We start from the raw sequence: 22,781 nt of genomic DNA, 5'->3' as shown, positions 1-22,781 counted from the left end.
ACTCCGATGGAATCCCTGAAGTTGCGCCAGAGTTACAACGGGAGACCAGGAGATCTCCCACAGAATTTTGCTGAATAAGTGTTCGCTAACCTTTTGAATTTGAAATTAAGGAAGTGTGAGAACAATATAATCTATATTCTGGTGGTTTAAGTGGGCTGAAACACTACTATTGGGGGATCTGTCATATAAAACTAAAATCTGTAGTTAATTAACAATTTTCACTGCTTTCTGTATTTGATCATGGGTAAGAGCACTCTAGTTGTCCAGATCTCTTGCAATCAATCTGCAAAGCTGATACATGCCCAGTATAGCCCACTGCTGTCATTTTCTGAAATTGACACAGGGAAAGAACCAATCACAAACTGCACCTGCAACATGACACGATGCTCCACCAATCCGTATTCCCTTAACATGGAAAAAATAACCGAAACGATGGAATGTGATTTCCAAAATGTCAGTAAAAATCCCAAGTTCTACAAATAGAATTTGACTTATTCAGTCACAGTAAACAGTTGGTCCTAAATGTGGGGCTCTGGTAGTTAGAGAGGTTAGAAGGACAAATGAAAGGATGTTATTGACTAATAAGCTGCCAGATGGCAAGAGGCAGTTATGTTTCTGTATGTTTGCCAGTGTAAAATTTTAAATCAATTATAGTTGATTCACAGTCCTGCCAGCACAAACATGCATTGTCCTAAATTCTAGCACTGGACATGAACTGTAGTCACTTCCAGCATGAAATGGAGAAGAAATCCTGGGGCCAAAATTCAGGGTTTGTATAAGGTCCGTTGCTGCCATTTAGCGATGGCCATGCAACGGAATCGAGTGGCCGCCACATTGCAGTCCAATGGCCACCCCGACCCAAATTCAGGTCGGGGATTTTTCGGCCTATCCCCCATTCTGCCTCGCTGCTGTTGACCGTCATCAAAACGTGCACTGCTGCTCTCCTGCACCTGCAGAATACATCGACCAAAGTTCACTAGAAAAAATCATTCCCTCCGCTGCGTGGTGCCCCCGACAGCTTTCTGTGTCGGTGCACCTTCTCCTCCTTCAAGTGGAGGGCCCACTGCCCAGCCGCCATGTCTTTAGTTTTGAAGGCCGACTTCCCAATCGGCTGGCAAAATAGTGCCCATGGATTCAGTGGGCTGCCAACAGGCAGCCTGGCACCCCCCCTTTAACAGAGGGGAAAGAGCGTGGTAACGCACACACGCTGTGACGTCGCCACTGCTCCACCGCTGAGTGACAGCGGCGGAGTCCCACTCCCGCCCCAAATTCTGCCCCTCAGCCTGACACACTGCTGCATTTCCGCCCCCACTATGACCGACTTCCGGTCCAATGTAAAAAAAAAATACTAAGTGCCTAAAATCAACGGAAAGGTCGCCTCAACGATCCCGGCGGAAAAAACTTCAAGAAAATGTAGGTCCGCCAGCTTTCTGGCGGCCCTGAATTTCAGCCCTCTTGTCTTGCTGGCTAAGACTGCATATTTGCACTGTAATAGCTATTTGTTCCCTAGCCAAGAACAGCCAACTTTTCATAAATAAAACATTGAATTTAACTTTATTCCACCTCAATTATCTGGCACAGGGCTGACTTTAGAAATTACTGCTGTTTTTGCGATGAGTAGAATTCTGCTTGCAAGCTTGTAAGAGAATTGTTTTGCAGGCTTGACCTATGGTCCTGAGTCAGTGCATGAAAAGTGGCTTAGCAAGTGTGCTAAGATTTCGTTATAAAAGGTCCATAAGCTGGGTTTACCTTGGACATCAGCGATAAATAGATAATTTTCAGTTACCTTTAGGACCCAATAACTAGATGTATAGCATGCTCGAGGAAAGAGAATGTGTGGTTGTTTTGGGGAAAGGGAACAAAGAAGATTTAACTGACCTGGTAACCGGTTATTATAAAAAGAACTTGCCATTATATAGCATCTTGCATATCCGCAAGATGTCCCCTAACGTTTCACAGCAAATTAATTACTTTTGAAGTATTATTTGTGGACAAATGTAGCAGCGAATTTCTGCATGGCAATGCACCACAAATAGTAAATGATTTAATTTGTTTTGGTGGTGATGGGTTAAGGGATAAACCTTGGCCAGGGCACTGGGAGAACTCCTTGCTTTTCTTCAAATAGTGCCATGGGATTTTTTTATGTCCACATAACCAGGCAGATGAGACCCCTATAATGTCTCATCCAAAAGATGACACCTCTGCCAATGTATCCCTCCATTAGTAGTGCGCTGAAGTGCCAATCTAGATTGTGTACTGAAGTCGTGGAGTGGTGTTTGAACCAGATCCTGCTGATTCAGAGTTGAGAGTGTAACCATGAACCAAGCTGACACTTGAGTACATGTAGCATTTGACAGATATGCTTATTCAGTAACAACCCCAAGGTATATTGATATAATGCACACTCCCTCATAGCTAACCACTGATTTTAAAAAATCAGAAATTATCGCAAATTCATATAAAATTTCCATTTCAGAGCCCTCTTCCATATTGTTTTTCATGGACCCTAAAAACATTTTGCATAGTTAAGGTGATTGACTAAATTGTTATTCCCTGATCGAAAGCCACAAATTACCTATGTTGTTTTTGTCATTGCAGATTTATGACTGATGCTGCTCGCCGCGAACAGGAATCCCTGAAGAAAAAGATTCAGCCTAAACTATCTTTATCATTATCGAGTACTATTACTCGAGGAAGTATTTCTACACCACAGCGTCACAACAGCGGCAGCCTTACTCCTCCAGTCACCCCACCTGTTACTCCATCATCATCATTCCGAAGCATTACTCCCACAGGTATGAAAAAAAGATAAACCCTTTAGTAAGCTTAAGACTGAATCTGCAAATGTCGTTTTTTTAGTGTTGTGTTAATCGATCTCGGATGACATGGCAATTGTGACTGCTATAATTGACCTTGGTAGTTCTGAACTGAGGCGGGGGGAAAATCAGGCCTGGTTCCTGTTTCCGATTACTTCATGACCCCCTGCTAGAAGGTGCACATATGTGCATAATGGCCCCTCACAGTCGGAAAGCCTGGTAATATTCAATTAGCTACTTATGCAAGGTAGTGGAGAGCTGCCAGTACCCATAGAATTATACCCTTAATTCAGTGACTCAATCTCAGTGACAAAGTGGGGAGGGGGAGAAAATTGAGATTTTTTTTTAAATTTAGGATTAATTAAGTAGATTTAAAGAGTAAGCACTTGAGAAATTAAGACTAAAGAGGTGCACTAGAGAGGAACTAAGATGAAAGAGCCCACCTATGGGAAGTAGATGACAAAGGAAAGTTAAAAGTAAATTAGTTGAGGGATGTAAAACTTAAAAGGGGGTACCAAATAGAAATAAATCTGAAGGGAACACCATGGGGGGAAAAAACATTTAAATCGAAAGATGGCAACAGAAGAAATACTAAAAGAAAGGGAAACAGCAGAGAGAAGTATAACTAAGGGGGACACTGAGGTTTGTTTGTTTATTGTGAGATGTTCACAAATAAGAGAGCCAGATACAAGTGATGGGGTGAAGAGATGCAAAATCAGTCTGCAAAATCTTAAAGAATTGAGTTATGGCCTCAGAAAGCAAGGTACAAAAACAGGTCCAGACAGAAAGTTATGGACCTAGAAATTTGATTGCTTAGCATCCGTTTTGCAAGCGGAAACAGGCGCTGAAGGATCCAATATGCACGGTTGGCATGGTCGTCACCATATTGGACCGCGCTGCTTTTGGGTGTCCCTGGAATAACTGGTAAACTGGACATTGGGGAATATGGGAGGAGGTAAATCCATTATAAGATCCTGTGAGAGATAGAAAACTTCAAGGTGAACTGCTCTAGATAGATGCTGAAATCTAGTGGTGTAATAACCGATTTTTATATTCAGAATTCTTTCTGTATTTTTCAAATTGCAAATAAAATGTTCTTTCCTGCTTAACATTTAATTAGATGGAGGACAATTTGCTGTGTGAAGAGATAAGACGGCAAACGAAAACAGAAAAATTATTTTACTGATAGACTTCATTCAACCTAATATAAACTGAGAAAAAACAAATGGTTTAGATTCAGAGTTAGAAGATGTAGTGCATGATTACTTTTTAACCCAGTGTTTCAAGGAAGCTCTGGTATTCGTTAAATGACCCAAGAAATTAAACTTATAGCAGCCCTGAGAGACAGCAACCATACAGTGATAAAGCTTAACATGATCTGGGAGTCAGAAATACCTAAAACCAAGGGCCATGTTTATAACAACAAAAGGGTTAAATTCAATGGCCTGAAATTTGCGGTGGGTAATAACAGGGAACAAACAGCATTCGCTGTTATTACCCCTTTGAAACTGACCGCAATTCGAGGATTTAGCGCATGCGCATCCGAACACGGAATTCCTGAAGTTGCGGTCAGTCACTCACTGCTCCAACACTGTCTGCGCTGTGGCCCACCTCTCTGCCCCTCTTTCCCCCCCCCCCCCCCACTCCCCGACCAGCAATCAGTAAACTCAGTGAAACTGACAAAAACTTGGGCTTTTCCACAGTAATATCGCTGTTAAATACACCATTAAAAGTTAGACCCTTTTGGATTTGGTGTATTGTAACTGGGGTTTTAATAGCGCATTGATTGCTAAACAAATGTTATGGCCCTGAAAAACTTATTTTCATTTTGTGGAAATTTAGTCCATTTTAATAAAAATTACAATTTTTAAGAAACTTAAAAAATTAATTATTTTTAAGTTTGTTCATTTTTCTTTCAGGTTTACTTTTTCCCCATGTGAGAGCCCCAATCTTTGTTTTGCTCTCTATGACATTTTTTAAAAGGAGTTGTTCCCTGTCTGTGAGAATTCTGCATTGTGATTGGCTGCTTAGACAGCTTGTTGACATCACAGCAGCTTGTGTTGGGGATTCCCAATTAACTTACATTGACCTCAACTGAACGTCAAAAAAGCCAAACTTCTCGCCACAGAAATCGCAATATCTTTGTCGGAAAGCATACTTCAGGGCCAGCAGCAAATGCCTTTGCTTCGCCATTGACCGCAAATTACAGGCCAATGAAATGAGGAACTTACGAAAACAAATAAATTGAGGAAGATTTTTCAACAGTGGGAGTCAAGTGAAACCTGGAAAAAGGCATAGAAGCTGAGGCTAAGCATAACATTAAAACAGTTTTTCAGTATCACAACAGTAGGAGGGAATTAAATTAAAGAGTAAAACTATAAATGATGTGATGAGCACAAAACAGTAAATATTCCGAATGACTACTTCCTCCAAGTATTCACAAGGGCAACATGCCCTTCCCAAACAATGATATGCAAAATCAATGACTTCACCATAAATGAGTCCTCGACTGTCTAAATGGGCTCAAAACGAATAAATCTACTGGGATAGATGGTATTTATTACCACTTTTTATATAGCGACTTTAACGTCGTAAAACCTCCCAAGGCATTTCACAAGAGCGTATTCAAACAAAATTTGACACGAGCCACATAAGGAGATATTAGGAAAGATTGGTCAAAGAGGTCGGTTTAAGGAGCAGAGAGAAGTGGAGAGGTTGAGGGAGGGAATTCCAGAGCTTAGGACCTAGGAAGCTGAAGGAACAGCCACCAATTAACATCAGGTTCAGTCAAGAGGCCAGAATTGGAGGAGTGCAAAGAATTCAGAGGATTGTAGGACTGGAAGAGGTTTTTTTACTCGTTCATTGGATGTGGGCGTCGCTTGCAAGGCCAGCATTTATTGCCCATCGCTAATTACCCTTGAGCAGGTGAGCCACCTTCTTGAACCACTGCAGTTCATGTGGTGAATGTACTCCCACAGTGCTTTTAAGGAGGGAATTCCAGGATTTTCAACCAGCGGCGATGAAGGAATTGCGATATATAGCCATGTCAGGATGGTGTATGACTTGGAGGGGAACTTGGAAGTGGTGGTATTCCTATGTACCGGCTGCCCTTGTCTTTCTAGGTGGTAGAGGCCGCGAGTTTGGGAGGTGCTGCAGAAGAGCCTTGACGAATTGCTGCAGTGCATCTTATAGATGGTACACACTGCAGCTTACAGTGTGCTGGTGGTGGAGGGTGTGAATTTTTAAGATGGTGGATGGGGTGCCAATCAAGTGGGCTGCTTTGTCCTGGATGGTGTCGAACATCTTGAGTGTTGTTGAAGCTGCACTCATCCAGGCAAGTGGACAATATTCCATCACACTCCTGACTTGTGTCTTGTAGATGGTGGGAAAGGCTTTGGGAAGTCAGGAGGTGAGACACTTGCTGTAGAATACCCAGCCTCTGACCTGCTCTTATAGCCACAGTATTTATGTGGCTGGTCCAGTTAAGTTTCTGGTCAATGGTGATCCCCAAGATGTTGATGTGAGGGGATACAGCGATTTCAATGCCGTTGAATGTCAAGGGGCGGTGGTTAGACTCTTTCTTGTTTGAGATAGCCATTGCTTGGCACTTGTGTGCCACGAATGTTATTTGCCACTTATCAGTCCAAGCCTGATTGTTGTCCAGGTCTTACTGCATGTGGGCTTGGACTGCTTCATTATCTGAGGAGTTGCGAATGGAACTGAATACTGTGCAATCATCAGCGAACATCCCCATTTCTGACCCTATGATGGAGTGAAGGCATTGATGAAGCAGCTGAAGATGGTTGGGCCTAGGGCACTGCCCTGAGGAACTCCTGCAATGATGTCCAGGGATAAAATCAGTGTAGAAGGCGCAGCATTCTTAAAATGCATTCAGGAAAACTTTTCAGCCAGTACATAGCAAACCCAATAAGAGAAGGGGCGGTTCTGGACTTAGTTTTAGGGAATGCAGCTGGCCAGGTGGAAGGGTTATCAATGGGAGAGCATTTTGGTAGTAGATGCAGGAAGAATGTTCCCGATGTTGGGGAAGTCCAGAACCAGGGGTCATAGTCTAAGGATAAGGGGGAAGCCATTTAGGACCGAGATGAGGAGAAACTTCTTCATTCAGAGAGTTGTTAACCTGTGGAGCTCCCTACCGCAGAGAGTTGTTGATGCCAGTTCATTGGATATATTCAAGAGGGAGTTAGATATGGCCCTTACGGCTAAAGGGATCAAGGGATATGGAGAGAAAGCAGGAAAGGGTTACTGAGGTGAATGATCAACCATGATCTTATTGAATGGTGGTGCAGACTCGAAGGGCCGAATGGCCTACTCCACCTATTTTCTATGTTTCTATAATTCAGTTAGAATTAGTGTAGTTATAGAAAAGGACAAAGATAGATCAGGAGTTAAAGTTCTCAATTGGGGAAAGGCTAATTTTATTTAGCTGAGATGTGATTTACAAAATTGGACTGGAAACAGCTACTTGAAAATAAATCGGTGTCAGGACAGCGGTAGGCATTCAAGGAGGAGATAGTGAGGGTTCAGAGCAAATATGTTCCCACAAAGAAAAAAGATGGGACTCCCAAATCTAGTCCCCCCTGGATGTCAAGAGACATACAGGGTAGGATAAGGCAAAAAAAGGAAGCTTATGTCAGATACCGAGAGTTAAATACTGCAGAAAGCCTAGAGGAGTTTAGAAAGTGCAGGAGTGAAATTAAAAAGGAAATTAAGAAAGCAAAGAGAGGGCATGAAAAAATATTGGCAAGGAAAACCCAAAGATGTTCTATAAATATATAAAGAGCAAGAGGATAACTAAAGAAAGAATAAGATCTATAAGAGCCCAAAAGGTAGTCTCTGTATGGAGGCGGAAGACGTGGGCATTGTTCTTAATGAATACTTTGTGTCTGTTTTCACAAAAGAGAGGGGACACTACAGACATAGTAGTTGAGGAGAAATGTGTAATATTAGATGCAACAAACATAGTGAAAGATGAAATGTATCCCTGGCTGTTCAGAGAAGAAAGGGAGGAAATAGCTAAGGCTCTGACCATCATTTTCCAATCCTCTCTGGCAAAAGGTGTGGTGCCGGAGGACTGCTAACTATGTACCATTCTTTAAAGAGGGAGAAATGGATAGACCGTGTCATTTTTGTCAGCCTAACCTCAGTGATGGACACATTATTGGAAAAAATGCTGAGGGACAGTATCAATCATCATGTAGAATTAATCAAGGACAGTCAGCATGGATTTGTTTAAAATTTTTGAGGAGGGTCGATGAGGGTAGTGCTATAGTTTACATTGATTTTAGCAAGGCTTTTGACAATGTCCCACATGGCAGACTGCTCAGAAAAATAAAAGCCCATGGGATCCAAGCGAAAGTGGCAAGTTGGATCCAAAATTGGCTCAGTGGCAGGAAGCAAAAGGTCCCTTAGAAGACGAGACCAGGGAATCAGTAATGGGGAACATGGGAATGGCAGAAACTCTGAACAAATATTTTGTATCAGTCTTTACGGTAGAGGACACTAAGTCTAGGGGCTATAGGAGGGAACGATCACTAAGGAGGTAATACTCAGTAAGATAATGGGACTAAAGGCAGATAAATCCCCTGGACCTGATGGCTTGCATCCTAGGGTCTTAAGAGAAGTAGCGGCAGGGATTGTGGATGCATTGGTTGTAATTTACTAAAATTCCCTGGATTCTGGGGATGTCCCAGCAAATTGGAAAACTGCAAATATAACGCCCCTATTTAAAAAAGGAGGCAGTCAAAAAGCAGGAAGCTATAGATCAGTTAGTCTAACATCTGTAGTTGGGAAAATGTTGGAGTCCATTATTAAAGAAGCAGTAGCAGGACATTTGGAAAAGCAAAATTCGGTCAGGCAGAGTCAGCATGGATTTTTGAAGGGGAAGTCATGTTTGACAAATTTGCTGGAGTTCTTTGAGGATGTAACGAACAGGGTAGATAAAGGGGAACCAGTGGATGTGGTGTATTTGCACTTCCAGAAGGCATTTGACAAGGTGCCACATAAAAGGTTACTGCACAAGATAAAAGTTCACAGGGTTGGGGGTAATATATTAGCATGGATAGAAGATTGGCTACCTAACAGAAAATAGAGAGTCGGGATAAATGGTTCATTCTCTGGTTGGCAACCAGTAACTAGTGGGGTGCCGCAGGGATCAGTGCTGGGATCCCAACTATTTACAATCTATATAAACGACTTGGAAGAAGGGACAGAGTGTAACGTAGCCAAGTTTGCTGACGATACAAAGATGGGAGGAAAAGCAATGTGTGAGGAGGACACAAAAAATCTACAAAAGGACATAGACAGGCCAAGTGAGTGGGCAAAAATTTGGCAGATGGAGTAAAATGTTGGAAAGTGTGAGGTCATGCACTTTGGCAGAAAAAAATCAAAGAGCAAGTTATTATTTAAATGGAGAAAGATTGCAAAGTGCTGCAGTACAGCAGGACCTGGAGGTACTTGTGCATGAAACTCGAAAGGATAGTATGCAGGTATAGCAAGTGATCAGGAAAGCCAATGGAATCTTGGCCTTTATTGCAAAGGGGATGGAGTATAAAAGCAGGGAAGTCTTGCTACAGCTATATAAGATATTGGTGAGACCACACCTGGAATATTGCATGCAGTTTTGGTTTCCATATTTACTAAAGGATATACTTGCTTTGGAGGCAGTTCAGAGAAGGGTTCACTGGGTTGATTCCGGGGGTTGACTTATGAGGAAAGGTTGAGTAGGTTGGGCCTCTACTCATTGGAATTCAGAAGAATGAGAGGTGATCTTATCGAAACGTATAAGATTATGAGGGGGCTTGACAAGGTAGACGCAGAGAGGATATTTCCACTGATGGGGGAGATTAGAACTAGAGGGCATGATCTTAGAATAACTGATCCCTGCGGCACCCCACTAGTTACTGGTTGTCAACCAGAGAATGAACCATTTATCCTGACTCTCTCTTTTCTGTTAGGTAGCCAATCTTCTATCCATGCTAATGTATTACCCCCATCCCGTGAACTTTTATCTTGTGCAGTAACCTTTTATGTGGCACCTTGTCAAATGCCTTCTGGAAGTCCAAATACACCACATCCACTGGTTCCCCTTTATCCACCCTGTTCGTTACATTCTCAAAGAACTCCATTGGCCTTCCTGATCACTTGCTGTACCTGCATACTAACCTTTTGTGTTTCATGCACAAGTACCTCCAGGTCCTGCTGTACTGCGGCACTTTGCAATCTTTCTCCATTTAAATAATAACTTGCTCTTTGATTTTTTTCTGCCATTTAAAACTGAGATGAGGAGAAATTTCTTCTCTCAGAGGGTTGTGGATCTGTGGAATTCGCTGCCTCAGAAAGCTGTGGAAGCTGGGACATTGAATAAATTTAAGACAGAAATAGACAGTTTCTTAAACGATAAGGAACTAAGGTGTTATGGGGAGCGGGCGGGGAAGTGGAGCTGAGTCCATGATCAGATCAGCCATAATATTAAATAGTGGAGCAGGCTTGAGGGGCCGTATGGCCTACTCCTGCTCCTATTTCTTATGCTCTTGTGTAATGGTCGACAGGTGCTTTTGTGACTGGAAGAAGGTTTCCAGTGGGGTTCCACAGAGCTCAGTACTGGGTTCCTTGCATTTTGTGATATATATCAATGATTGAGACCTCAATGTAGGGGGCATGATTAAGAAGTTTTCAATGATACAAAAATTGGCCGAGTGGTTGATACTGAGTAAGAAAGCTGTAGATTGCAGGAAGATATCAATGGACTGGTCAGGTGTCTAGAAAATTGGCAAATGGAATTCAGTCCGGAGAAGTGTGAGGTAAAAATTTCGAAAGGCTATCAAGGCAAGGGAATACACAATAACTGGTAGGATACTGAGAGTATCGAGGAACAGCAGGATCCTGGAATGCATGTCCACAGTTCCCTGAAGGTAGCAGGACAGGTAGACAAGGTGGTTAAGAAGGCATTCGAGTTACTTTTTTTATTAGCTGATGCATAGAATACAAGAGCAGGGAGGTTATGCTTGAACTGTATAAGACATTTGTTAGGCCACAGCTAAAGTACTGCATACAGTTCTGGTCACCACATTACAGGAAAGACGTGATTGCACTAAAGAGGGTACAGAAGAGATTTACGAGGATGTTGCCAAGACTGGAGAATTTTAGCTATGAGGAAAGATTGGATAGGCTGGGTTTGTTTTCTTTGGAATAGAGGAGGCTGAGGGTAGACTTGATTGAGTTGTATAAAATTATGAGGGGCCTAGATTATGTGGATAGGTAGGACCTATTTCCCTTAGTACAGAGGTCAATAACCAGGGGGCATAGCTTTAAAGTAATTGGTACAGAAGGATTAAAGGGGACTTGAGAAATTTTTCATCCAGATGGTGGTGGTGGACTAGACCTCACTGCTTGAAAGGGTGCTAGAGGCAGAAACCCTCATCGCATTTAAAAAGTACTTAGATATGCACTTCAAGTGCCATAACCTACAGGGCCTTGGAGCAAGAGCTGGAACATGGAATTAGGCTGTATAGCTCTTTTTTGTCCGGCACAGACACAATGGGCCAAATGGCCTCCTTCAGTGCCTTAAATTTATGATTCTATAAAGCTCATCTCAGGATCAAATATGACACCATTCACCAAACCTGCGAATGGTCTGGTTCAGCCTCAGACAGTGGCCAGGGAGACAGGTGGAGTTGGTGATTAGAGAATGGAATTTGTAGTGGGGACCACAGACAATGGCTTCAGTCTTCCCAATATTTAGTTGGAGAAAATTTCTGCTCCTCCAGTACTGGATGAGAGACAAGCAGTGTAACAAATCAGAGATATTGGAAGGGTGGAGAGGATCGAGATGGTGATGAGGTCGAGGTGTGTGTCGTCAGTGTACATGTGGAACTTGACGTGTTTCAGATGATGTCGATTAGGTATATACATGAAAAATAGAAGAGTGCCAAGGATAGATCTTTGGGGGGCTCCAGACGTAACGGTGTGGGAGTGGGAAGAAAAGCCATTGCAGGTGATTCTCTGGCTACGACTGGATAGATAAGAATGGAACCAGATGTGGGCAGTCCCACCCAGCTGAATGATAGTGGAGAGGCATGGAGGAGGATGGTGTAGTCAATCATGTCAAAGGCTGCAGTTAGGTCAAGAGGATGAGGAGGGATCGTTCACCATGGTCGCAGTTACACAGGATGTTATTTGTGACTTTGATAAGGGCTTTTTTCAGTACTGTGGCGGAGTGGAAACCTGATTGAAGGGATTCAAATATGGAGTTGTGGCACGGATTTGTAAGGTGGCAACACTGTCAAGAACTTTTGAAAGGGAGCTTGGAGATGGGGCAGAGGGGTCAAGCAGAACACTGAAAGAGACGATATCCAAAAAAGGTGATAAAACAAACACAGATTACTACAAACACATTTGTCTTGCTTCCATTCGATGTAATATAGCGGAATTGATTATCAGAAGTAAACTTGAGGACAATCTGCACTTCAATAACCTAGTTAAAACTATTCAGCATGGATTCGAAAGGAAAGATCCTGCCTAACCAACCTCCTCGACTATTTGACTCCTATGAGTGAGGTGGTGTACCTAGACTTCCAAACGATATTCAATAAAATTCCACATGAAAGGCTATTAATTAAATTAAAGCTGTGGGAATTCAGGGTAAACCCTGTGAATGGATAAGAAACACTGAATACTCGTCCGAAGAGTTGTGTTTAAGTTGGGGGGGTGGGGAGTTTTGTAAGTACTGAGCGTAGTACCTCAGGGCTCAGTGCGGGGATCACTACTGTTTCTCATTTATATAAATTACCTAGATTCAGAAATTCAATGCAAAATGGTCAGATTTGCAGATGATACCAAATTAGGAGGGGCAGTGGAATTGGAGAAAGCAGCTCAACTATTACAGTAGGCAGAATAACAGGAAATGAAATTTAATGCAAGTGTTAAGTGCTACACATAGGAAGTAAAAATAGACTCTGAATACTGTTGAAATAACTAATGATAAAGCTGATGACCGAGTAGACTCAACACTAAATATGTCCAATCAATACAGAGCAGCAATCACCAAAGCTAATAGGGTGTTGAATTATATAACCAAAATCATAGAATGTAAGTTAGAGGAGGTAATGAACGGACTGTGTAGTGCTCTAGTCAGACCGTACCTTGAATACTGTGTCCAGGTTCTGGTTACCAAGAAGCAAGAGAGACATTCAAGCACTGGAGGCAGTGCAGAGAAGAGTCACAAGACTGATTCAGTGGTCTGAGTTGTGAGGAAAGATTGGTTAGACTTAGGCTTTTCAGCTTGACAAGGAGGCATCTGAATGGTATATCAGATTATCAAGGCTAGAGAAAAAGTTAACCTGGCATATTACTTTAAATTAAACTGTGCAAGTAGAATTATGAGATACTGGTTGAAAATAGTTAAAGATAAATTTAGAAAATTCTTCACAAAACTGGGAACAGATGTCTAGATAGAATAGTAGAAGCAAAATCCCTAGAATCAGTTAAGAAATAGTTGGATGCTATGATGACCATTAGGGTCGCTCTGGATGGGTGCATTATAGTGGTCTTCCTCATCTGTAATAATCTTGTGATTGACTGGTTCCAACATTTACTGTTCTAGCCTATTGCAATGCAGTTTTTATTTGGTGCCTACAAGGCTGTCACTAGGTACTCAAGTATGGCTCGAGTGGAGAGCAGAACCAGTAGCTAATTTTGTTTATTTGCCACCTTCTGTCCAGGATTGATTAATCACACCTGTACATGCGTAGTGATATCCTAACTTATGTGAGGCTCTAACCTGCTCTTAATGATACAGTAAAATCGTAGCAGAAACAGTGGGGTTGGTGTGAGTAAGAGCAAAGTTAATAAAGTTAAAACCCTTCTCCGCTATGTCATAAAGAAACATTTTCTTATTTTTTATGTACAATAATATAAAATGGGGTAAATGGGCATTCAAGTAAAGGGGAAAGTTGATTCAAAATATATTTGTTCATATCAGCTTTTGTATTTGCAATAATCTGTCAGTGTTCCAAAAAAGCATTACTATACTGCAGAATTATGTTGCAGCAGGGCTTACTGTATTCCCCTTGTGTTTCTTGTACAGGACTGATAATGCTACAGTATACACAGCAATTACACTGGTACAAGTCTTGCATTTATTCATAACAAGACATAAGTTTAACTCATAAATCTTGGCATTGCTTTCTCTCATTAGCTATAGAATATTTACTTTCAGAGGCCAAAACAAGAAGATTTTTTTTAATCCAGATGCCTGTGGAAGGTTATTTGCTAAAATCACTGAACTCTAGCTTTGCAACAGAGATGCAGTAAAGGCTTGCCAGCATCATGTCAAAAACCTACAAATAAATTTTTTACAAGACTCCCACTGACTGAGCAGGATAAAAGTAACATTGATTGAGAGCTGTAATGAGTCTCTCTCTTAACTTGTGTAACTCGACAAATTTTTGGTCACTTTTGCTTAAGCGGTGACTTCCGTTTGTTTGACTCTATGAGGCAATGAAGTGCTCCCACCCTATTTAATGAAAGTATGGTAGCTAATTCATATTTGTATGCTGTTGTATTTTCAAACTGTAGAACGTAATTAGTATCGTATACAATAGTGGATGTTGGAGAAAGTTGATTGATGGAAGATAGAAAAGGAGGGTTTGAGCCTGCAATTAGGGAAATTCATTTGAATGTAAATTAATTATTTTAAAGAATGCTTTTAGAATTTATTACAACATAAAATGTCATATTTTTATCATTACAGGCTGTACACCTGTATAAGCTGCATATATTAATTAATGCCCCTATCATTTCAGCAAGAAAAAAGCCAAATAAGATGCACAAGTACATAGATGACATTTATGTAGCTTCAAGATGGCTTTGTGTTGTTGATGAACATGATCTCCTGCTCCTGTGGGCCAAAGTGTGGTGGCTCATGGTCAGAGTTTGGGAACAACACACAAGCAGCATTATCCCTCCTTACATTTGGCTACATTTGCAAAAATAATAAACATTAGAATATTATAGTGGCTCCCTCTTAGCTCATTCCTGTTGTGTGTTCACTAGGGCTAGGTTTCATGATGTTGTCAAATGACAGGTAAGTTTGTTTAAAGTCTGCCTCCTTAGCACACCCAGATGACGGCTGATGTGCATTACTGGGGCCTTTTTAAACTAGTGCACTTGCGTTTTCTGACTGGATTGGAGAGAGACTCAAAAAAGGTGCTTCCACTTTCCTGCCTTTTGACACAATATAGAAAACATTTCCTAAGGAACATATAACACAGCGAGATTTGAGGTGGAGCTTCTCTAACACAGCAATTTTTTTTGTATGTTGCTGAATAAATATCGGCAGGAGGAGCAGCAGCACTGGTAAGAAATTCCCCGAGCCTCTGTTGTAAGCTGTCATACTCCCATCTGTAGGAAGAACATGCACACTCATTAACAAATATGAACTTTTATTAATTAAAATTTAAACGGTACATATTATTAAAGGCCACATCAACTGCAAACATTTTCACCCTAAGTTGTAAAAATATGACATATCTAATTGTATCTATAAGTACGATCAGCATAACCAACCAGTTTAGGAACAGCATGCTTCTTATATTTCCCCCATATGCATCATAATATCTCAACTTCATGCTCTGAAAGATAGCTTAAAACGCAATGAGAGACTGCAAGTTATGAATGCACCTCAAACATGCATCATTCTCCTCCCCAGAGAGCCAAAAAATGTAAATTCCCTCAAAAGAAAATCATCTTATGAAGCAAGAGGGCCAGGGGGTAATTTTGACTTTGAGCAATAGTGTAAAATGGGTCATAGCGAATCGACAGCCTGTTTTACATCTCTCTCAATTTTTATTTCCATTATAGTTAATGCTGGTTTGCTATCACCAATTTTACACCATCGCATAAGTCAAAATACAGAAACAGATCTGTGTGGTGCCTATTTTCATAAAGGGCATCAAAACAGATGCAGGTAACTACAGACGCAATGATCCTACTTCAATCCCATGTAAAATAGTGGAATTGATTGTCAGGAGTAAAGCTGAAGAACATGCAGTTTGTGTGCGACCATGCTCAGCACATCATGATGATGAATGCCCGGTACCCTGACAGCCATCATGATGCTTTATTTCTGTGCCAGTTCGCTGTTCCCTCAGTCTTTGAGCCACCACGACAAACCAAAGGGTGGCTACTGGGCGACTAGGGCTATCCACTGATCACCTGGCTCATGACTCAATTCCAACACACGTGGGCATACAATAAGTGCCATGCAGCCACACGGAATCTGATACAACAGACCATTGGCATGCTTAAACAACTCTTCTGCTGCCTGGACCTAAGAACGTAAGAAATAGGAGCAGGTGTAGGTGATGCATCCCATCGAGTCTGCTTCGTTATTCAATAATGGCTGATCATTGACTTCAACTCCTCTTTCCCGCCCTATCTCCATATCCCTTGATTCCCCTGGAGTTAAAAAATGTATCTATCTCAGTCTTGAATATACTCAACGATTCAGCATTTACAGCCCTTTGGGGTAGAGAATTCCAAAGATTCACAAACCTCTGAGTGAAGGAATTCCTCCTGCAGTACTTTACCAGAGTGCTTCTCAAAATTCATCGTGGTCCACTGCATGGCCTGCTGAATGATCCATCATCATCATCATAGGCAGTCCCTTGAAATCGAGGAAGACTTGCTTCCACTCTAAAAATGAGTTCGCATGTGGCTGTACAGTCCAATGCAGGAATTACAGTCTTTGTAACAGGTGACATAGACAGTGGTTGAAGGAAAGGGTGGATGGGGAGCCTGGTTTGCTGCATGCTCTTTCCGCTGTCTGCGCTAGATTTCTGTATGCTCTCGGCGACAAGTCTCGATGTGCTCATCCTGGATGCTCTTCCTCCACTTTGGGCGGTCTTGGGCCAGGGATTCTCAGGTGTCGGTGGGAGTGTTACACTTTATCAAGGAGGCTTTGAGGGTGTCCTTGAAGCGTTTCCTCTGCCCACCTGGGGCTCGCTTGCCGTGTAGGAGTTCCGAGTAGAGCACTTGCTTCGGGAGTCTCGTGTCGGGCATGTGGACAATGTGGCCTGCCCAATGTAGCTGGTGAAGTGTGGTCACTCAAGGCCCCATCCCACTGATGACCAAGAACAGAGAGACACTCATTAAGGACACCGAGGCAGTTAGGGCCGCTGGAAGAAGCACTTCGAAGATCTCCTTAACCGAGACTCTGCCTTCGACACGAGCGTCCTTGACTCCATCCCGCAGCATGCTACCTGCCATCATCTCAGCAAATCCCAGCCCTGCACGAGGTAGAAAAGGCCACCCGCCAGCTCAAGAACAACAAGGCATCAGGAGTAGATCAATGCTCCACAACCTCGCTATCATAAGGACCGAGGGCCTTGCTACCAGGCATACAGTGACCAGCTGCGAAGGAGGAGGAAATGGAAGTGAGGAAGCATCCCCAACAGCCCCTTTGTGCCTGGGCAGTGCGTGATCGACTCATCCGACTACGGTACCAGTGAACACAGCCTCAATTCCCCATTCAACAATAGCCCCACACATTACCTTCCTTCTGTTACTGACTATCACAGCGTCCTCTCAGCCACAATGCTCAAATAAAAGCCACCATAAAAGGAACATTGCAATCCAACTAATCAATCCTTCCAATATTACACCCCAAAATCAACTTATCACTATTGTGCATTCCCTTAGTGCCTTCTTCAGTGTGCCCTTACACAGTGCTATCCCAGTGGATGCAGCATGGCGAGTGGAAGGCTGCTGACTTTCAATGGGGAAGACTGCAGGTGGCCTTGCAGAAAGGCCGCGAGCAGCTCTGGCCCAAGAAGACCCTGCTACGTGCTGCACCACCTCGGCATGAGCGGCAGCAGTCTGGGCTGGCTGGCTGATGGGCAACAGCAAGTGCAATGGCAGAGTGGTACTTGTGGGAGGATGAATGCTGTCATCCTGAGAGAGGACAGCAGGTTCTTGCTCCTTGGAACTACTGCCACTCGCTCAGGGCAGCGCCTCAGCATTCCGAGCCATCTGTTGGAGTACAGATTGCTGGACTGCTGTGACACCCGACAAGCCCCTTTCCACACTCGTAAACTGCGCATGCATTACTTTAATCTGAGCTTCCACTGCTGCACTCAGTTGGGTGGCTTCTGCTTGTGCTGCAATGAGACGAAGCTGAGACATCAGCCATCAGACTCTACATGGTTGGGTCCACAAGTGCACTAATGGAGTTGCCCATCACTTCCATACTGGAAATCATGGGCTCCAAGCTCTGTGCAAAGCCCTGTGCAAGGTTGGTGCCAGACTCCTCCATGCTCCTTGACATTGCACTCAAGCTTTCTGGCAGGCCTGCCAATGCACCAAGCATTTCATTGTGTATACCCATCCAGGTTCTTCTGTAGGCCGCCCCATCGAAGTCCTCATCTGAGTCCTTTGCAGCAGAACTTGTGTGCGACCTCACCCTCTCTGGAGTTGGCACCTGCACTACCCTTTCCCCCTGCCCTGGCTGCAGCCCACTCATGGCCGGTGACTCACCGCATCGATCTTGCGCAATGCCAGTACCTGAGCTGGTGGCTGCGACTGTCAGATCAAGTGACTGTGTTTCTTCTTGTTGCACCACTGGCCGGCCGATTTCTTGGGTCTCTGAAATGAGAAAGGTACAAAGGGAGGGTTGCGGTGAGGGGAGGGAGTTAAATCAAGAGTTGCATGCTTACACCATGTGTAGCTTGTAAATCAGAAGAGATTGTGGGATGAGGGGGGAGTGGGATGTGAGAAGGAGGATTACGTATGAGGATACTGGCACCTTGTATTCTTTCAGCCCGCCATTGGCCAGGGGCTCAGCGATACCCCTCCTAATGATGGCCAGCACCATCGCCTCCATGGGGATGAGGTTATGCAGTCGCACCTGTCCTCCACCAGTTAGGTGCTGCTGGTGCTGGTTGTGAACCACCTTTTCCTGCAAGAGAAAGGGAAGTTTTTTAGTGAGTGGGGTGCGATGTGTTTGGGTGACGTGGCTGTCATGGATGAATAGCTGGCAGTGTTTGCAAGCTGTGAGATGTGGGTGTGAGGCTTACACCAGTGGTAAGTGTGTGAGGGTGAGATGAAGTTGTGAGTGTGAGTCATGTTTGGTAGAGTTAATTGGTAGGTGACTATAGACTCGGCAGGAAACTATAGACCAGTTAGCCGAAGACCCGTGGTTGGGAAAATGTTGGGAGTCCATTATTAAAGAAGCAGTAGCAGAACATTTGGAAAAGCAAAATTCAGTCAGGCAGAGTCAGCATGGATTTATGAAGGGGAAGTCATATTTGACAAATTTGCTGGAATTCTTTGAGGATGGGGCGGGCAATAATCAAGGGAATAATGGAGGCATGTGAAAAAGGAAAGGCAGTAATCATGGGGGATTTTAACCTACATATCGATTGGTCAAATCAAATCGCATGGGGTAGCCTTGAGGAGGAATTCATAGAATGCATACGGGACTGTTTCTTAGAACAGTATGTTACAGAACCTACAAGGGAGCAAGCTATCTTAGATCTGGTCCTGTGTAATGAGACAGGAATAATAAACGATCTCCTAGTAAAAGATCCTCTCTGAATGAATGATCACAGTATGGTTGAATTTGTAATACAGATTGAGGGTGAGGAAGTAGTGTCTCAAACGAGCGTACTATGCTTAAACAAAGGGGACTAGAGTGGGATGAGGGCAGAGTTGGCTAAAGTAGACTGGGAACACAGACTAAATGGTGGCAAAATTGAGGAACAGTGGAGGACTTTTAAGGAGCTCTTTCATAGTGCTCAACAAAAATATATTCCAGTGAAAAAGAAGGGCAGTAAGAGAAGGGATAACCAGCCATGGATAACCAAGGAAATAAGGGAGAGTATCAAATTAAAAACCAATGCGTATAAGGTGGCCAAGGTTAGTGGGAAACTAGAAGATTGGGAAAATTTTAAACGACAGCAAAGAATGACTAAGAAACCAATAAAGAAAGGAAAGATAGATTACGAAAGTAAACTTGCGCAAAACATAAAAACAGATAGTAAAAGCTTTTACCGATATATAAAACGGAAAAGAGTGACTAAAGTAAATGTTGGTCCCTTAGAAGATGAGAAGGGGGATTTAATAATGGGAAATGTTGAAATGGATGAGACCTTAAATAATTATTTTGCTTCGGTCTTCACAGTGGAAGACACAAAAACCATGCCAAAAATTGCTGGTCATGGGAATGTGGGAAGGGATCACCTTGAGATAATCACTATCACTAGGGGGGTAGTGCTGGATAGGCTAATGGGACTCAAGGTAGACAAGTCCCCTGGTCCGGATGAAATGCATCCCAGGGTATTAAAAGAGATGGCGGAAGTTATAGCAGATGCATTCGTTATAATCTACTAAAATTCTCTGGACTCTGGGGAGGTACCAGCGGATTGGAAAGCAGCTAATGTAACGCCTCTGTTTAAAAAGGGGGGTCAGACAAAAGGCAGGTAACTATAGGCCGGTTAGTTTAACATCTGTAGTGGGGAAAATGCTTGAAGCTATCATTAAGGAAGAAATAGCGGGACATCTAGATAGGAATAGTGCAATCAAGCAGACGCAACATGGATTCATGAAGGGGAAATCATGTTTAACTAATTTACTGGAATTCTTTGAGGATATAACGAGCATGGTGGATAGAGGTGTACCGATGGATGTGGTGTATTTAGATTTCCAAAAGGCATTCGATTAGGTGCCACACAAAAAGTTACTGCAGAAGATAAAGGTACGCGGAGTCAGAGGAAATGTATTAGCATGGATAGAGAATTGGCTGGCTAACAGAAAGCAGAGAGTCGGGATAAATGGGTCCTTTTCGGGTTGGAAATCGGTGGTTAGTGGTGTGCCACAGGGATCGGTGCTGGGACCACAACTGTTTACAATATACATAGATGACCTGGAAGAGGGGACAGAGTGTAGTGTAACAAAATTTGCAGATGATACAAAGATTAGTGGGAAAGCGGGATGTGTAGAGGACACAGAGAGGCTGCAAAGAGATTTAGATAGGTTAAGCGAATGGGCTAAGGTTTGGCAGATGGAATACAATGTCAGAAAATGTGAGGTCATTCACCTTGGGGAAAAAAAACAGTAAAAGGGAATATTATTTGAATGGGGAGAAATTACAACATGCTGCGGTGCAGAGGGACCTAGGGGTCCTTGTGCATGAATCCCAAAAAATTAGTTTGCGGGTGCAGCAGGTAATCAGGAAGGCGAATGGAATGTTGGCCTTCATTGTAAGAGGGATGGAGTACAAAAGCAGGGAGGTCCTGCTGCAACTGTATTGGGTATTAGTGAGGCTGCACCTGGAGTACTGCGTGCAGTTTTGGTCACTTTACTTAAGGAAGGATATACTAGCTTTAGAGGAGGTACAGAGACGATTCACTAGGCTGATTCTGGAGATGAGAGGGTTACCTTATGATGATAGATTGAGTAGACTGGGTCTTTACTCGTTGGAGTTCAGAAGGATGAGGGGTGATCTTATAGAAACATTACAAATAATAAAAGGGATGGAGAAGATCGAGGCAGAGAGGTTGTTTCCACTGGTCGGGGAGACTAGAACTAGGGGGCACAGCCTCAAAATACGGGGGAGCCAATTTAAAACCGAGTTGAGAAGGAATTTCTTCTCCCAGAGGGTTGTGAATCTGTGGAATTCTCTGCCCAAGGAAGCAGTTGAGGCTAGCTCATTGAATGTATTCAAATCACAGATAGATAGATTTTTAACCAATAAGGGAATTAAGGGTGCAGGCGGGTAAGTGGAGCTGAGTCCACGGCCAGATCAGCCATGATCTTGTTGAATGGCGTAGCAGGCTCGAGGGGCTAGATGGCCTACTCCTGTTCCTAATTCTTACGTTCTTATATTATGTAACGAACAGGGTGGATAAAGGGGAACCAGTGGATGTGGTGTATTTGGACTTCCAGAAGGCATTTGACACAGTGCCACCTGAAAGGTTACTGCACAAGATAAAAGTTCACGGGGTTGGGGGTAATATATTAGCATGGATAGAAGATTGGCTAACTAACAGAAAACAGAGAGTTGGGATAAATGGTTCGTTCTCTGGTTGGCAACCAGTAACTAGTGGGGTGCCGCAAGGATCAGTGCTGGGATCCCAACTATTTACAATCTATGTTAACGACTTGGAAGAAGGGACTGAGTGTAACGTAGCCAAGTTTGCTGACGATACAAAGCTGGGAGGAAAAGCAATGTGTGAGGAGGACAAAAAAAATCTGCAAAAGGATATAGACAGGCTAAGTGAGTGGGCAAAAATTTGGCAGACGGAGTATAATGTTGGAAGGTGTGATGTCATGCACTTTGGCAGAAAAAAAATCAAAGAACAAGTTATTATTTAAATGGAGAAAGATTGCAAAGTGCTGCAGTACAGCGGGACCTGGGGGTACTTGTGCATGAAACATAAAAGGATAGTATACAGGTACAGCAAGTGATCAGGAAGGCCAATGGAATCTTGCCTTTATTGCAAAGGGTATGGAGTATAAAAGCAGGGAAGTCTTGCTACAGTTATACAGGGTATTGGTGAGGCCACACCTGGAATACTGTGTGCAGTTTTGGTTTCCATATTTACGAAAGAATATACTTGCTTTGGAGGCAGTTCAGAGAAGGTTCACTAGGTTGATTCCGGAGATGAGGGGGTTGACGTATGAGGAAAGGTTGAGTAGGTTGGGCCTCTACTCACTGGAATTCAGAAGAATGCGAGGTGATCTTACCGAAACGTATAAGATTATGAGGGGGCTTGACAAGGTGGATGCAGAGGGGATGTTTCCACTGATAGGGGAGACTCGAACTTGAGGGCATGATCTTAGAATAAGGGGCCGCCCATTTAAAACTGAGATGAGGAGAAATTTTTTGAGGGTTGTAAATCTGTGGAATTCGCTGCCTCAGAAAGCTGTGGAATTAAATAAATTTAAGAC

The 22,781-nt window shown here is 43.0% G+C and overlaps 1 protein-coding gene across 4 annotated transcripts in view; it reads left to right on the top strand.

Annotated features, from left to right (window-relative positions):
* The window catches only part of jazf1b (JAZF zinc finger 1b), a 447,675-nt gene that overhangs the window by 347,393 nt on the left and 77,501 nt on the right, over nucleotides 1-22,781 (top strand). For all 4 annotated transcript variants that reach the window (XM_070880824.1, XM_070880823.1, XM_070880828.1 and 1 more), the window contains one exon: nucleotides 2,599-2,795. In XM_070880824.1, the coding sequence (XP_070736925.1) occupies nucleotides 2,599-2,795 (197 nt within the window). The remainder of the gene's footprint in view (nucleotides 1-2,598; nucleotides 2,796-22,781) is intronic.

Source organism: Pristiophorus japonicus, chromosome 5, assembly GCF_044704955.1.
Source record: "Pristiophorus japonicus isolate sPriJap1 chromosome 5, sPriJap1.hap1, whole genome shotgun sequence".
NCBI classification, from domain to species: domain Eukaryota; kingdom Metazoa; phylum Chordata; class Chondrichthyes; family Pristiophoridae; genus Pristiophorus; species Pristiophorus japonicus.
Note: the sequence above shows the minus strand (reverse complement) of the source record. Positions and strands in the feature narration are given on the sequence as shown.